This window comes from Erpetoichthys calabaricus, chromosome 8 (genome assembly GCF_900747795.2).
Source record: "Erpetoichthys calabaricus chromosome 8, fErpCal1.3, whole genome shotgun sequence".
Lineage (NCBI taxonomy): Eukaryota > Metazoa > Chordata > Cladistia > Polypteriformes > Polypteridae > Erpetoichthys > Erpetoichthys calabaricus.
In genome coordinates, this window is record NC_041401.2 from 128,015,508 (window position 1) to 128,032,633 (window position 17,126).

A 17,126-nucleotide genomic window follows, 5' to 3' on the forward strand; every position below is an offset into this window, starting at 1 on the left:
TAAGCTGATGAGACTTGAATATCCATTTCAATGCCAGTAGCAGTTGTTGAATCTCTTGCATCATCTTTTCAACATCGTCAATATTTCTCTTTTTCAGGACAAATGTTATCTATAACTTCGTTTTTTTCTGCCAATTTTTCTTGCCCTCATATCTTTTAATGAATAAAACTCTAGCCTAAACTCATGCAACACTGTATATACTTTACATTTTTCAATGAAACATTTATTTTGAGGGCGGTGCAGTGGTAGCGCTGCTGCCTCGCAGTAAGGAGACCTGGGTTCGCTTCCCGGGTCCTCCCATGCAGGTTAGGTGCATTGGTGATCCTAAATTGTCCCTAGTGTGTGTGCCCTGTGGTGGGCTGGTGCCCTGCCCAGGATTTGTTCCTGCCTTGCACCCTGTGCTGTCTGGGATTGGCTCCAGCAGACCCCCGTGACCCTGTGTTAGGATATAGTGGGTTGGACAATGACTGATTGACATTTATTTTGAATGGATAGTGTGCATCATCTTTATTAAAATAGACACACATCTCCTTCTTAGACATGTTTTTTCTATATGATTGAGCTAAGGACAGATTTTTAAATATTTCTCAGGCACTTTAAAAATATAGGTCTGCTATTGGTCCTGCAGAAATGGATAGAAACAAAAATATAATATTTCTAGTTTTAAAATAATCCAATTAGCCAGTAGAATACTGTTTAATATTACCTCTAATGTGTGTGAAAATTTTGCAATAGCACAAAATAGACAGCATTTGAATCAACTTGATTAATTACAGTATTCTTTGTTTATTCATTGTCAATTGTCATTATTAGGATTTAATTAAGGGAGCAAATTCCTCAAAAAATAATGAATTGATAAGAAAATGACAACAAAGAGTTAAAAACATAAATAAATGGCAGAAATATGAATATTTTAAATTTCTCATGAAAGAAATCTCACACTACTGTTTTTTTAACGTGGAATAACAAATGAAAAAAAGATCTGCTAATTAATAGATCAATATGTGGTAAAATAACTCAATAATTGTGAAACTGGTTAGAACAACAGTCTGAAGTGACATGGTTCCACTGGGACTGATTTTGGAAACTATTGATCTGTGTACATAATATGCGATTAAAAAAGTACACAGTTAAATTACCCATTCAACTTTCTTTTTTTTCCAGTAAAACACATCTGTTTAGTTTCATGAATGAATGAATCAAACATTTGTGGCTGCACAGTTCAATTACATTCTGTAATGCATAGAAATTTCAGATTTCTTGAATTGGTTATTATATTGCACAATAGTAGGTTGTGGTCACAGGGTAGGTAAGTCAAGTCAGGTTGGGGAGCATGCACTGGTACAGTACGTTGCCACACCCACTACACAACGAAACAACTCGGGATCCCGGTTTGCAACCCCCCAGGCAGACACGCGGTCCAGTCCCACCCTCCGGAAATGACCCTCTATCTGCCGCAGCCAGGTGTTACGTGGGCGACCCCTTGGTCTGGTCCAGCCACTCGGGTCTCTTACGAGCTGGATCACCCTCGGGGAAACGTGCCACATGGCCGTAGTGCCGTAACTGACGCTCCCTCACAATGCAGATAATGTGCCTCATTCGGGACCAAATGAGCAACTGCTCACTCGACACAAAATCAAACCAACGGTACAGTACCAAAGGAGTCCAGTCTTTGTCTCAGGTCACTGGATAGCATCCATGTCTCACAACCATATAACAAGACAGGAAGCACCAGGACTCTAAAGACTCGGACCTTCATCCTTGTGCATAGATATCGGGAGCGCCACACACTCCTTTCCAGTGACCTCATGACCCCCCATGCTCTCCCAATCCGTCTACTGACTTCATAGGAAGAGTCACCAGAGACATGAATGTCACTGCCAAGGTATGTAAACCTCTCAACAAGATCAACACTCTCTCTGTAAACAGACACACTGCTGATGGATGTGCCCAAGAGGTCATTAAAGGCCTGGATCTTGGTTTTTATCCAGGACACTTGGAAGCCAAGACACTCAGACTCCTCGCTCAGTCTCTTGAGCGCCCCGATCAAAGCCTCCATTGACTCCGCTAGGTAATGGAGGGTAATGTAACTGTAAATTATTGCTCACATAGAAAATTATTTTGCTCAAGCAAACCCAGCCTTTACAACAAGGGTTCCCAGCCTGGGATGTGAAATGGCATTGCAGGGGGTGCAACAAAGAAGAAGGATGTGTCGTGGTTAACCAAAATGAATGAGGTGTATTGTCAGACCTTATTGTGGTGCCCTTTGTGTCCTGCAGTGTGCTGTGATGTGTAAGTCATTTATTAGTTAGTGCTCCTGTTGCATATTGTGAAAATAATCAAACTTTGTGCATACAATTGTCACCTGTGAATGAGCTGCAGAAATGCACATTCTCATGTTGCATGTTGTGGCTGAAGTTTCTGTAAAGGCGAATAACTTTTTATAAGAGAATGGAATTTGCACCTTACAATGATCTGTAGAGAAGGGTGAGATTAAGTATTGATTTCTTACCAAGCAAATGTCACAGATTTCGAGGTTTAATTGACATTTTAGGTGGACGGGTTGGGGGTGGGGGGAACAAGGAGGACTGAACTGCTGCAGGAACCACTGCTGCTTACATTCAGCTCATCTCTTCTACTGGCTGTCCTGGCAATTTTAACTGTGCCACACATGTGTTTTTGAACTGCAGTGCAGGTGTTATTTAGGGCAAAGCTCGTCAACTGTGTTTCAAACCCACCGATCAATGTGTGTCATTTCTTCATGGTGCTTGATGCTCTGTGAGATATCCCAACCCCCAGATTTCAATAATGTGTTTTAGTTTAATTTATTCACCCACAGTACTGTAAGTAGGTTCAATTTGTGGTTAAAAAATTAGAAATTTGACTTCTCCATCTTCAAATGTAATATTACTATTGAAGGAGGAGCAAACATAAATCAAATATTTTCTAAGTGTGCAGGGCATAAAAAAAAGTTGGGAACCATTACCTAAAGGGAACATTGATCTTGTAGACTATCCCTCCTTTTTAGTAACTGTCCAAGCACCAAACGTCAATTTAGTCTAATGTTAGCAATACAGAAGGTACATGTTTTTAAACATGGACACATAGCAAAAAACTAGTCATACACAGGAAACTGTTGTATGGTATCATTTCTAATATGACACTGACAGTAAGTCTGCATTTAATGTAGGTAAACTGTGCACCTCAGAGGAAGGGAACAAACTTGGTTGACGTCTTTCTGTTTGGTCTTCCCTGGTTGACTACTGCTTTAAATGCTAAAGCAAATCAGCATAAAAATTCCCTTGTTATGTTAGCCTTTTGAGACATGTGTTCAATATGGACTAAAACCCAAATCAACATAAACATTTCTTAAGGGGGAGGATATTTTACTATTATTACTGTTTGTTTTCTTTGGACTGTTTAATTTATGGGTTTCTCATTATTGTTATTTAAAATTCAATAAATATTTGATCACAAAAATATCACAAACACTTGTGCACATGATCTTGCATGCACTGTCTTATAGCTTGAATTTCTTTGTGTACAATTACTATACTTAAGTTGTTTCTTTGCTGTTTGGACTCATATTAATGTAAGAAAGTTTCATTGCCAGTTATGAAACACTTCTTAATTTCTGCTAGTCTTAATTATTAGCTCAAGATTCTCCTTCTCCTGAAACTGAATGTGATGATGTTTAATCTCAAGAATAGATAGAACCATTTGAAGAGTTCAGAGAAAAGAACACATAGAATTTTAAAATCATCTTCATCTTTTTCAGTGCTTTTGCAGCTTTCTCTTTGGAAAATTACTGCTCTAGTTTCTCACCATAAATTTCAACATCCCATCTGTTCTCCTCATTCAGGAAGCTCCTCATGTACTCCTTCCAGGCATCCTAAATACCAATGCCCTATAGGATCAACTTTGTGACATCTTTCCTCCTTTATGTGTAGCTCACATGTACATTCCTTTGCTCAAGCAAATGTTCACCTACCATTTTACATCACTTATTAATAGTTCACCTTTGCCACTTTCTGCCTTTGCTTTCAGTCAGTTTTCACAGCATCTCCTCTTTTCCAAAACTGCTAACTCTACCTCAGCATTCCAATACCATGCCTCCTTGTGACACAGCAGTCTCTTTGTCTAACTACAGATTTATTCTGTCATTTTCATAAGACATTCTCATTTGAAACTTCTTTTGTGTATGCCACAAATGTTTTAGCAAATATACTTCTCATGCTCACCTCATTCAACTGCCAAACCTTCAGTCCAAGTACATACTTCCTCTTACTTTTCTTTATACCTCTGACTGAAAGATCTACTACAACAACCAACCAATATTATGACAAATAACCTTCTCCAGGGATCACCCTCACATTTTTTATAATGCGCCAATCAACTATTCTGATGTCATTTGTGCTCCTGACTGATATATCACCAACTGTTTTCCTCATTTTTAAGCATGGTATTTTGATTGCATCACCAAAGTTCAGAATCCTTTCACCTTCAATATTCCCGGTATGATGCTAACCATCAACCTATCCTAAAACTCATCTTTTTTTGATCAATTCTTTGAACCTGTGAGGTATATTGTAATACTATATTAATCAGTTAGTTATCAGCAATCGCCTTACCAATAACATGATCACCCATCTTAACCTCCACCATTTTGTCTGTCAAATTTTGTTACACAGGTACATCAACCCCAGCATTGCCATCACTGCTCCTTGCCTGAAAAAGTTGTAACCTTCACTATTCCCACTAAGAATTTGGACTCCTTCATCCTTCTATCTTGTTTCCTGTATGCGGCATACATCTGTACATCTTCACCTGATTTTCCTGTCATACTTCCAATATTCCTAAGTGCAATCCTTATATTTTTTCTTTCATGTCTCTTATTCACTGTCTCTCCTTCAACTCACTTACTAAACTGGCCTCACCAATGTCCAGGAAGATCATTAATTGAGCTTTTTCCATCTAAGGATTCACTGGATTTCCCAGTTTTTGGTTTGACATAGGCACCCATGGGTTAATAAGAGCTGTAGTCTGCCCGTGATTTGTAAAGCTTATCATTTTAGTTCATAATCAAGGGGGTTTTGGACCAGAAATTTTAAAGCTACTGTAGATATTTTTGCTGATGTCTGCCTCCTAAAGTTTCTTAATATAAAACACGACTTATTGTAGATCACAGAGGTAAGGAAAGAAATACACATTATATGCTAAAATGGAGAAAAACTGTTATACATATGCTTTATTACACTGGAGCTCATCTTTGGCCACTTGGAAAATAAGCACCTACTCAAATGCTACTCATTTCAGGCTCAGGTTCACCCCTTGTATGATTTTTATTTTTTGGTGGTTTTGTATTTAATTTTGAAAGTATTATATTGAGGAAGTAGGTTGACATAGTGGCTAATGTTTCTGTCTCACAACTCCAGAGTCTTGGTCTCAAATACAAGACAAAGCCCTGTTTGCGAAGAGAAACTACAGTCTGAGGTATCTGTGTGAGTTTTCTCTTTGGTACTAGGGGCTCCTTCCACAATGTTCAGGTTAGGTATATTACCATCATGAATTGACTGAGTTTGGGAGTGTGAATAAGTGTTCCCTGTTATGGCAGTTCTGTCTAGAGCTGGTTCCTAAATTGCATATTATGGCCACAGGAAAGGCTTTTAGATGCCACTTTTTTGTGTTGGACAAAACAAAATGGATAGATTGTCACAATATTTCCCAATTTAAAATACTGCATGTATGTTTGCAGAAGGTGGTGAACATTGTACCAACATACCGTACCATCTGCAATCTTAAGAAGAAATCCAATCTAATCAATGAGTTAACTAATTATGGATTCTGCTTCTATAGAACAAATCAGACCAAAAAATGTAGAACGTCGTACTGCTGACAACATATGGTTTACTTGTAGAATCTAAACGACTGAATACATGAATTATAGTTGTAAATATCTACAGCAAATTGATCCTGTCTGTGGAAAAGTGAACTAGAGGAGAATTAATTGAACTGAATTATCATAAGCACGGACTGATGTGACAGGTACTAATCAACAATTTGCTCAAACTACTGTCTGCTCCTGTCTGATAATAAGAAACATGTTTTATATATGAAAATTTGACAAAGGAAGAGTACAAATATAAAAATAAATATTAAATGCAAGCATTTTATGCTAACAAGTGCATGATCAAAAAGGCAAAATAAATACAGTATAAGCGATGCAGTTAAGTGTTTTATTTCCAGATGTAATTTTCTAGTCATCAAACTTGTTGCTACAAATACCTACAGCCACTGTGGTGTTAAAAAACAGCATTACCAAACCTGCACTGATGCCATATAAAAGGAACAAAAACATAGGAACAACATCAAAAATATTAGTTTGGATCAGACAATACATATTAAAAGAAATCTCACATGATGATTCATTAAAACTAATGTCAGATTGTAAGTTTTATTCAGAAAAGTGCACACTTAGATTTTACATGCAAATTTCCTCATTATAGTAGTATGCTATTAACTCTTAAGAACGAGCTGTGATTTACTCACCTTTCTTTTGTACTTTCAGTAGAATAATGTAAAGGCATCATTACTAGATTAGGAAATGACTGCAAGAAAGAGAGACAATAATGTTCACATACTTTTTATAGGTTTTGAATCTTCGATTTGATGATATTTAGTCTGCATAATGTTCTGTTAACTGTACCTGTAAATTGTTGTGGCTTTCACTGTGAGGGCCTTTTTGCACTATTTTCTCCCTGCCATGCCTTATTTCATCCATTCTTTCATTTGTTTGAAAGCTAATGGAAGAGCTGACTGAGATATGATGCTGATATCTGTCCAATTTAGTCTCTTTTAGTGGCAAGTGGCCTTGCCCTTTTTGTCCATCTCCTTCTGCTTTAAAACAGGCAGGATCATTCATGCCCCCATTTTGATAACTGTTAAGTGACAGTCCATACCTTCTAGAGGAGAAAGGTGTGAGACTGAATTTGCCCACACTGCTGCTTCTTTTCAAGTTGAGATAAAGACTGGCTCTGTTCACCTTTTGCTCATTTTTATGTAGAAGATTACCATCAGTGTATGATGCTGTATGCAGATGTGAACCAACATGTGATGAGTCTGAAGGGCTTTTGAGAACAGCACTTTTCAGACTCCCTTGAAACCTGCAGAACTTCCCCTGCAAATGCATATTTAGGTCATTGGTATCTAGCTCTGGTGTAAGCATACACTCAAGTGATGCATTAGCTTGATTCAACTGTCCCTCAAAACATCCCCTTATCTTTTTGGGGCTGGGAGGAAATCTTCTCTGGCCTTCATGAGCTATAGAGGCCACAACTGACACTGCAACAGTGCTACCAGGAGTTTGAAGATCTTGCTTTCCAAATGAATATGCCTTGGATGACTGAGCCATCCTTACGGGCCTGTTGGGAAATTCCAAAGGTTCAGGGACACTGCTTTCTCTTCCCCAGGAAGATGATGGCTTTCCACTAAATGTGTGTCCCACAGCACACTGGTGCACAACGCAACAGGACATGGAAGTCGTCATTGTCTCAGAATGCAGAAAATCAACAGTACTGCTTTCATGTGAGTGACTCTCACCTGTTAAAACTGTCTTAGAAAGGTGACTACATTGATTTTCACAGGTGCTCGAAGGCTGACATTTTCTGTACCCTTGAGCCAAATTACGACAAGCATTTGAAGGATTGATTAATGAGTGATGAAGGCTGGAAGATGATCCTGACTGAACAGATGCACATGTTTCATATGAAGATGGATCTGATGGCAAAGCATTCAGTGAGTTGCCATTTTTCCTACTGTCCATCTGGCTGGAAACACAAGAACCTTGTTCTACAACATCAGTCATGGAAAATTCCTGAGGTGAGTCCACTACTTTACAGTTTACTAAACCAGTCTCCATCTGAACATCAACCTTAACAGAAGCTGATGCCTGTAGAGTACTATCTTTACTATAATGGAATGGAAGTAGATCTTCTTCAGAACATTCTGAGTATCCAGAGCAAAACCTGCAGTTCTCTGATGCTTTCTGACAAGATGTTCTTGAATTTGTACATTCATGAGTTGTATAGCTCGGGTATTTGAAGCTTCTATGCCTTAACACATTGTTTGACAATCTTCCAGACAAGACATCTTTTTGGGAAGCCTTTTGCATAGAATGTGAATGATGCAAATTGCACTGTTTCATGTAGCCACAGTTGTCAGAAAATGAGAGAAAACCTCCTGGCCCACTTATACAATCATGAGGAATGGCAACGTTACTTTGGACCATTAAACGTTTCAAAGGTGGTTTTTTAGGGTTTTTTAAAACCATCTTCTCTGCTTGATGATCGTTCATTCTGGAGAAACAAAAGCATGAATTTTACATTGACCAAAAATATTACAGAAAAATCCATTACCAAGGGAAATTAACTGGATCTTATTGCAAGATTAGACACACCTTAAAGCTGGTAGGGAGAGATGTAAAATCCCGTCACTTCTGACTGCTGCATTTAGAATGGGTGCCCAAAGTACCGTTACAATGCAGAAAATTAGAGCCTGTGGTTAAAAAATATTTCAAAAATAGAGAATGTCAATCTAGTTTCCAATGAAACAGAGTCATTAAGAGCTATTTTGATATTAGGAATAACAACATCCTCTGCACAAAACATATCAGGTGTTTTCTTACAGAGAGTTGTGTCAGACGATTTGTGAAAACTGTGATCCAAAGATAATCTCAAAATAAAGCGAAGATTCAATTAGATTAGATTAGAATATATTAGATTACATTACTTAAACTTTATTAATCCTATGGGAAAATTCAAATGTATACAGCCGCAGAAACCTAAAAAGCAAGAATATAGACTCACAGGACAGGTAATATATCCAATTAATAAATAAATAAACTTAACAAGTACATTAAGGTGAAGTGTTGTATTGACTGATATCAGTGGGCAGAAAAGACCACCAGAAGTGCTTCTTAGCACAACGTGGTAGAATGAGCCTGTGGCTGAAAGTGCTCCGAGAGAGTGCCTCCTGGAGGGGATGGAGGGGATTTTTCAGAATGGCATCCAATTTTGCCAATCATTCACTTTTCCACAACAGTTTCCAGTGTGTCCATGGTTCACCCTGTGATGGAGCAGGCTCTCTTGATATATTTGTTCAGGTATTGTGGAATTCCAATATGGTTATATAAGGGAACGTTTCCAAAACATGTGATCTAGTAATAGAAGTGCCTGATGACATTGCAATGAATGCGATATACAATTTTCAGCTGAGCCAGATGATTTTCACAAGAGAGATATAACCTTCATTAATTTCCTGAAAATCTACTTAAAAGGTTTAAAGGTTTATTAAGGTAATTGTCGGCCCATGTATAGAGTACAGTGAAATTCTTACTTACACGTGCTAGTCAACTTGCAACATTTCCTCACTCTCTGGTGCCATGATTAATGAATATAACTACCTTAATTCAAAACATTTGTCTTCCCTGCCTTAAATAACTAACTTACCTCAAAACTTCTGTCTTCCTTAATCAGAAAAATCTCAGAAAAGTAACATTAAATGTTTTGATTTCCTTAACAATTCCAAAACAATTCTTGCTCAGTGTGTGTGAAATAGGCTGCATATTCAAAGCAGAATGTTGCTGCCATATCAGCACTTGACCATCATGTTTTGTGCCTTGGTCTTCAGTTTCATCCTCTGAAGAGCTTTTAACTTTGAGTATCCAATTGAGATAATGCCCTTAGAAGCTTTTTGCTACTCTTTTAGTGTTTTCTTGTTAGCTCTTCTCCACGTCTCCTATAAAAAACAATGTCACATCAGCTGCCTTGGTCCAGTTCTGATTCCATATGTGTCTCAAATTATTTAGAGGTGTGTTCTTTTGAAAGCGCTAGCATATTTTTGAGATATTACCTATGGGTTTCTCCGGAAGAAAGTATTTAATTTAGCAAAGGCACAGCTCCATATAGTAAAATAAATGTTGGATTAAATATTACCTTTGAGGCACAGTTATTCATAGGATGCAAACATATTTTCAGTATAAATATCTCGAAAGGGTCCAACACCAATTATGTTCCATATGTTAAATATTGTATATTTTTGGGATGGTAGAAACAGAAGATTGTTCTGTGAGGGTGCAGTTGATAGTAACATGTCACCCTTTAAGTGTCTCCAGCATTCCAGTACCATACTATAAATAAGTGTAGAACCAATGGATTTTTCATTAATTCCCATTGGGATTAATAAAGTATCTATCTATCTATCTATCTATCTATCTATCTATCTATCTATCTATCTATCTATCTATCTATCTATCTATCTATCTATCTAACTTAACTTGCCAATTTTTGGGTAGTTGGAATAAAAGTATGGTACTCTGTGGAAAATCTGTTAAAAAAAAAAACAAAAGCAAACAAACATAAAAAATGAAATAGTTTTTCAAGGAATGATGGACAACTTACTGTATGCAAGAAAGTCTAATGGAAAGGAGAAAGAACAAGGAATAAGAGAAAGAAAGAAGAAAAATATAAAATTTCAAAGCATAGTCAGGGAAAGAAAAGATGGAGTGAATTTTTTCTTTAAAAAGAACCTGGTTAAAATCAAAATGTACAGAAATAGTGCTTGATATTGAAGTAGAGATTAGATCAAGGAAGACAAACACATGAAGAACTACTAGGCCTAATCAAATAAATAAAAATGAATGAAATAGAAGCAGAACAAAAATGCAAAAAATGTAAAATTCCAGGATGGGTTAGACCCCAGACAGAATTCTATTTAGATTTCAGCAGTCTATTAAAAAGGATTTACTAGAGCTATTTCAAGAAATCATAAAATAAGACAAAATGCCAGAAACAGGCATTAATACACAAGTACAAAAAAGGATAATTTCACAGTTTAAAAAGGTGACCCATAAGCTTTTTATGATAAGGCTATAACATAATAGCCAGAGTAATAGTACATTGAATAAATAAACAGTGTTTATCGCAATGATATTTTACACAAAAAAAATCTGCAGTAAAATAAAGGGAATGAATTTGTGTAGTTTGTGATAGCTTACATTTTGCTAGCAATAACAGCTGATTGAATTTAGATTTAATTAATCTTGATCTTGATTTCATATGGAGATTTTTAAAGAAGTACTGTTTTCATTAATAATCATTTAATGGCTTAAATGTTTATATAAAGGCATGAGGAGTAACATAAATTATTGTTTCTAATTTATGTTATTTCACTGTTGCAATATATTTGTGTGTGCAATACAGCCTCTAGCTATGAAAATCCTGGAAGATCAATGGATGGAGGTGATAATTATTTTTGGGAAATGAAACAAGTAACTGAACACTCTCTTCTATATGGATGATCTTTCTCTGTTATACAAAAGAAAAATAAGCATGGAAAGGTCAATGGTACACTCAATCAGCCTCTGTGGAACATCGTAGTCAGAATTAAACAAACAAAAATATGCAGGAAAGTTGTTGGGGCAGTGGAAATAAAGTCATAATACGATGTAAAAATTGAAAAAGTAAAAATATTGGGGATTACATTTTGTCAGCTAATATATAGAAAAAAGTAAGCCAAAAGTTAGGTTTGTAGTTACAAGGAAGCTGACTGATGGGTAGAAAAGTAATATTAATTAAAATACCAATCCTGCCCACAATATTATATATAGCTGTGGTGCTCCACATACCCAGTAAAGTGACAAGATGAATAGCAAAAGAGCTTTATGCTCTTTTTGAGCTTGAAATGTGAAACGGATGTAATAAACAAAGTAATCAAAAACAATGTAAAAATTTATCAGATTTAAAGCAACTTGCAAATCTGAAATACACAGCAACAGCAGTCAATATTATGCTAAACCAAGAATACAAAATGACTGAAATTATTAAATACTAAGAATTAAATTAAGGAGAGAAAACTTATACAACGTGCCTAAAAACAAACCAGTGGTTATCAACATAACAGACCACTATAAAAAGTAAAAAAATAAATTGAATAAGCACAAGTAGGATTCCCAAAATAAAAGATATGGAGAGTTTGGAAGGAATTAGTTGAATTTATAAGCCAACATAACAAAGTAACAAGGGTGGGTTTCTTATTAAGAAAATGTCACATCATATTTGGAAAGCACTATCAGATAAAGATATAAGAAATAAATACAAGGAGCAAAGATGGTCAAGTATACAAAATGCTCTAGCGACCAAATTGCCAGCATTCAAAAGAAAGGCTACTAAAGATGTAAAATGCCTTAGAAATCTTTAAATCATATATTTTTGAAGGTTCAAGAAATGTAGAATGGAAAGCAATGAAGAAAAAGAATTATTAATTACCACATTAAAACATAAGAAAATGTCATTTCTGGACTAGAATGAGAAGACAATGGAAAAGAAACAACAGAAAATAATAAAAGTGTTGAAGGATGTGATTTGGTGGGATGGAAATCAATTAGCCTACCATAAAAAACATATTCCTGTAACATGAATTATACAAAGAGTAGAAGCACATTTGACTTTCATGAAATTCCACATGTTACAAAGAGAACACAAAGTTCAAAGTAAGAAATTCCAGTTATTTAATTACTAAGCTAATTGCATATTTCTGTCAAAATTAAATTATACAAATTTTAAACAAATTTTAATTTCCATAAAAATCATGTACAAGTTATTTTAAATAGGAAGCTATTTATAACAGAAAGTAATACTTTTTTATTTTGCACATACAGCAGTTTATGTTACCTTTCTAAAATATTTTGGTCACAATTTGAGTTGTTCACACAATTTAAAAATCGGTCAGGGCAACTATAATTATGTGTTTAACTTTGATCAAATAATCATTGTAATGGATGGGCACCCCCATGAGGAAACTTTAGAAATAGTTCCTTCCTAGTACCTAATGCAGTTAAGTCTGGATGCAGGGTCCTTCTTTTTTGTCGAAAAAAGAGAGTCAAAGTAGATGCACATTTTCATTCTATGTATTAATTAGTTTTGTCATTTTTACAGATTGCTCTTAACAGGTGTTATGTCAGATATATCCAAATATTTCAGATACGTTCTGATCCTTTAATTTTAACATTTCTAAGGTCATCTTCATCAAGACATATGTACTTCCTTTAACTGAATTTTTTTTTCAGGATTTTGGAGAATTATGTTGGCATATCAGAAAGTGAAGACAGCAAAGCCTTAAAGTAGGGTGTTTTACCATAACTGGATCTGAGTATGTCCTGTGCTTGACTAGTGTCACAGTCAGGTTTGTTGCCAAGAAAAGCTCCAGCCCTATATAACCATATAATGGAAAAATATGCTTGAAAAATGGATATCTGGCCATGTCCAAAGATACTAAATAATTTTTAAGAAGCACAAAAGTCACATTCATTTTTCCTTATGTAAATGTTAAGAAATTATTTTACACTACAAGCTTAATTTCTGAATCATCTGTTTGAATTAAACAATATGAAAAGTATCAGTTCTGAGACAGTCCACTGTTTTGGGTACTGTATTTCTTTCTATTTCTTGTACTTGTAGGTCTTGCGTACCTGCGCAAGATTTTCATGCATTATGGCTTATGTGGCAATTCATCTTTGTTATCCTGGGAAACTGGAATGATACTTCCACAGTTTGAACTATAAGGGGGCAAGGGTTATGTTATTGGTCATTACTGTCACATGTGAAAAGTACAGTGAAATTCTTGCATAGGCTAATCAACAAATTATAATTTGAGCTGTGTATTCAGTCATTTTCTTTCTGTTTTGAATAAAAATAATTTATTATTATTTTATAGTTTTTTTCTGGTTTAACTTACCAAGTAGTGTAGTAGTAGACAGGTGTACTTTTATAGACCTTAAAGGCATTTTGGAAAGGTTAGGTGAATAGGATTGAGACTGAATATCCTTTTTCCATATGAACAACTGTAAACCTACTTTTGCCCACCCCAGTATATATACCTGTATATTTTTTTTTATTTTGTTAAACTACACACCCAGAGACTTGTTAGTTACTAGCTGAAGTAGCCAGCATTGTCTGGGAGAAATACAAGTGTCCCCTCTGTCATCTACACTACCTCTCTATTAATTTCTCTGTTCTCATTAATAATAATCATTAATTTCTCTGATCTGCATGAATTCTGCTTTTTATATTTCTTGCTGTACTGTGGTTTAACGAACAAATGTTTAATCCCACACAAATAAACTGGATGGCATGTTGAAAAATTGAGTCATTGATATGGCATGTAAGCTGGGATAAACTGCTGGTTTTTTGTGTTGTTCCCTCTATTAAACCCTGTTCAAAATGAAACTTTTGAAACTCCATAAAGTCTGTATGTTAAGTTGGATTAGCTGTGATGCATACAAATCTTCATGATCATCCACTCAGCTGTTTCAAAGTGAGGCATGTTTTTGTGGGGTTGCCCATCCCATTACACCTTCATGAAACCAATATTTTATTTTTTTGAATGTTATTGATTTTATTGTAATCATTTCATACAAATGGATCAATTTTTACAAAAAAAGGATTGAAAACATATCAACTCCGACCCCTGAGAAAGAGAGCATTGCCAATAGAGTAAAACTTAAAGCTAGTAAAAATAAGTAAATTGATAAGTTTAATAAGCGGATAAAGATAAATGGAGAAGAAAAAAAGAAACCAATATTTTAAATGGCATGATCAATAATGTAAATGCAACTTTTGAGAAAGCAGACATTGCCATTTTTGAGAAGTACATGATTTTAGCGTTAATACCCCATCACATCCTCCCATCATCATTCACTTTGAATCACTAATGTGGAATGTAGCTTTCACTGTAAGTAGAGCTGCACTAAACAATATGGCAAATTAATTTCCATCGGTTGAACCGTTTTGATGTGATAACACAGTTTTGCCATTAAGCCATGTTTGGCCATGGAACTTTTGATAGGATTTAAAGTGTATATTTTAAGTTGTATCAACAGTAATATGCATGTACAATTTCATGAACTTCAACTCAGACATTTTGGAGTGATGCAATGTCATATAGCCTGGGGTTTAAGTTGGTTCAGCTTTATTATACATGCAAAATGTCACTAAGATTACCTCAACCATTTTGGAATAATGTAATATTTTTAAGCTGCCCCCATTACAACACCCTTCTTAGATGAAATACAGCATTTGAAACACCATATAGCCTATATTGAAAACTTTGTGAAAATCAGTTTAGCCATTTTTACACGATGGGTGAACGAATGAACAGACAAACAAACAAGATGCAATCTAAGGGTTAAAACGAAGTTCTTATTGTCCAAGATGGTTAAATAACATTAACAACGCTAAAAAATTCAAAAGACAGGGTATTAGGATTTTATTTATATAGATGATTGCTCTTTCAGTTGTCCTTCTTTTCTCACATTTTGTGTGTGAAACTTTAGGATTTAACCAATTCCATAAATTAAAAAAGGAGAGACGAATCAAATTCACATTAACAGTTTTTAAAACATTTTTACCTTGATACTTCCTTTTACTGAGAATCCAGTTATTTTATTTGAATTTTTCTTGGAAGGGAGGCTATTCTGTCGGCATTAATGTAAATCAATGTAATATATGACTTGCTCATTTTCCTGCAAATAGTGACAATCGCAGATCTTTGGTGATATATACTATGGAGAGGGTGGGAACATGAGACCCAGGCAGAGAAACAGTGAATGAGGGAAGGAGAGATGTTCATGCAAAAGAGGCAAGGAAATAATGTGGTATGTGTAAATTGCACACCCTTGTATACACTTGATGTGCCTGGAAATGCTTAAAAATTGTCCTTCTGGGGGCAAACAAAAATATGTGTGAAAGCTCAATGACTCTAAAGCCGTCACAATCACAGGCGATGGCTTAAAATGGCATTTAGCATGCTACATAAACTGTAAATGCCATCGTGTCATTACATTTCAGATAAGATGAACATTATCTAAACGTGACAGCATTTACCGGTCATTAATGTGTGCACATGGATACTTGGAAATTTCAGTTGTTCATTCTATTTTCACTTTTTGAGAAAACACCAATACAGCTGGTATTTGCGTTACTGATGTTACATATACAGTATCAAATGTGGCTGCTCATCATTTATGAAATGACGAAGGATATGTTTAAGAAGTGACTACAGGTCTCTCGTTTACAGAATAAAATAATTTGCTATGTATGAACAAAGACAAATGACTCTATCATAATCAGATTTGGAAGTGGACCACAAACACGGCAAAAGAACAAGTCAGAAAAAAGAAAACATTACCTGTGTCTCGCAATATCGCAAGCACTGTTAGATAGATTATCTAGTGAGCTTTTACATAATTTATGATTACGCTGCATTTAAAAATATATCCACTAATGTTTCTGTGCAATTAAGACCAGTATCAAGATGAAATCTCAAATCGCACTCTTTTACAAGTATCAACTGAATCCACAGATGTACTGGACACAAAAGCACCAAGTGAACCGTTCCGGGCGGGCTCACCTTCCAACTTACTTTTTTGTCCTGGTCAGCTCACATGTCGACGAACACAAGAGCCACAAACGAGCGCGCTATTTCCGCCCACATTGCGAAATAAAAAGCACACTTGATAGCCCGAGGGTAGGACGTATAGGCTAGGTGAGTGTCCAGGCAGACACTGCGAAGACAAGTGACAGGTGCGCACGCGTCGCACGACAACGCTCACCCAAGACGGAGATCGCGAGGTTCGTAAACAAGCGGATAAACTACTTGAGACTAAAATAAATAGAGCAAAGGGGAGGGGGGACTGGTCAGCTGAGCAAATAGGGATTGCCGTCCCAGCCATCTGTCAAGCCAACAGTGAGTAGGCTCTTCAAAGTTTAATGACACATTGAGAGTGGTACGATTTATTTGAGGCATAAATGAGAGAATCCAGAGGTCTGTCTTGTATTTTTCTTTAAATGTTTTGTGGTAAATCCCGTACCATTACTAGAGACCGTTAAGAACCATGACGGGATGTACATCCCAGTCTAGTGTGTGTGTGTGTAGTTGCCGCTGCAAGGTTTGGTGTAGAAGTGTTAGAGTTGCAGACAGGCATCAACCCCAAATCGGGCACATTCCATAAGAGGACATAGTTAAGCATATGCTTGTATTGACTGCTGCGTATATACCAGTCTTGCTGTATA

At 36.0% G+C, this 17,126-nt stretch overlaps 1 protein-coding gene across 3 annotated transcripts in view; it reads right to left on the reverse strand.

Annotated features, from left to right (window-relative positions):
- Positions 1 to 16,663, reverse strand: part of LOC114656744 (uncharacterized) — a 76,398-nt gene extending 59,735 nt beyond the window's left edge. The window contains exons 1-3 of one of the 3 annotated variants that reach the window (XM_051931359.1): positions 16,477 to 16,663; positions 6,707 to 8,354; positions 6,550 to 6,608 (exon numbers count right to left, since the gene is read on the reverse strand). In XM_051931359.1, coding sequence (XP_051787319.1) covers positions 6,550 to 6,608; positions 6,707 to 8,353 — 1,706 coding nt within the window. In that variant the 5' untranslated portion in view covers position 8,354; positions 16,477 to 16,663. Of the gene's footprint in view, positions 1 to 6,549; positions 6,609 to 6,706; positions 8,355 to 8,455; positions 8,781 to 16,476 lie in introns of those variants that run through there. The other 2 variants (XM_051931360.1, XM_028808358.2) reach the window with 2 other exon arrangements.
- Positions 16,664 to 17,126: the final 463 nt, after the last annotated feature.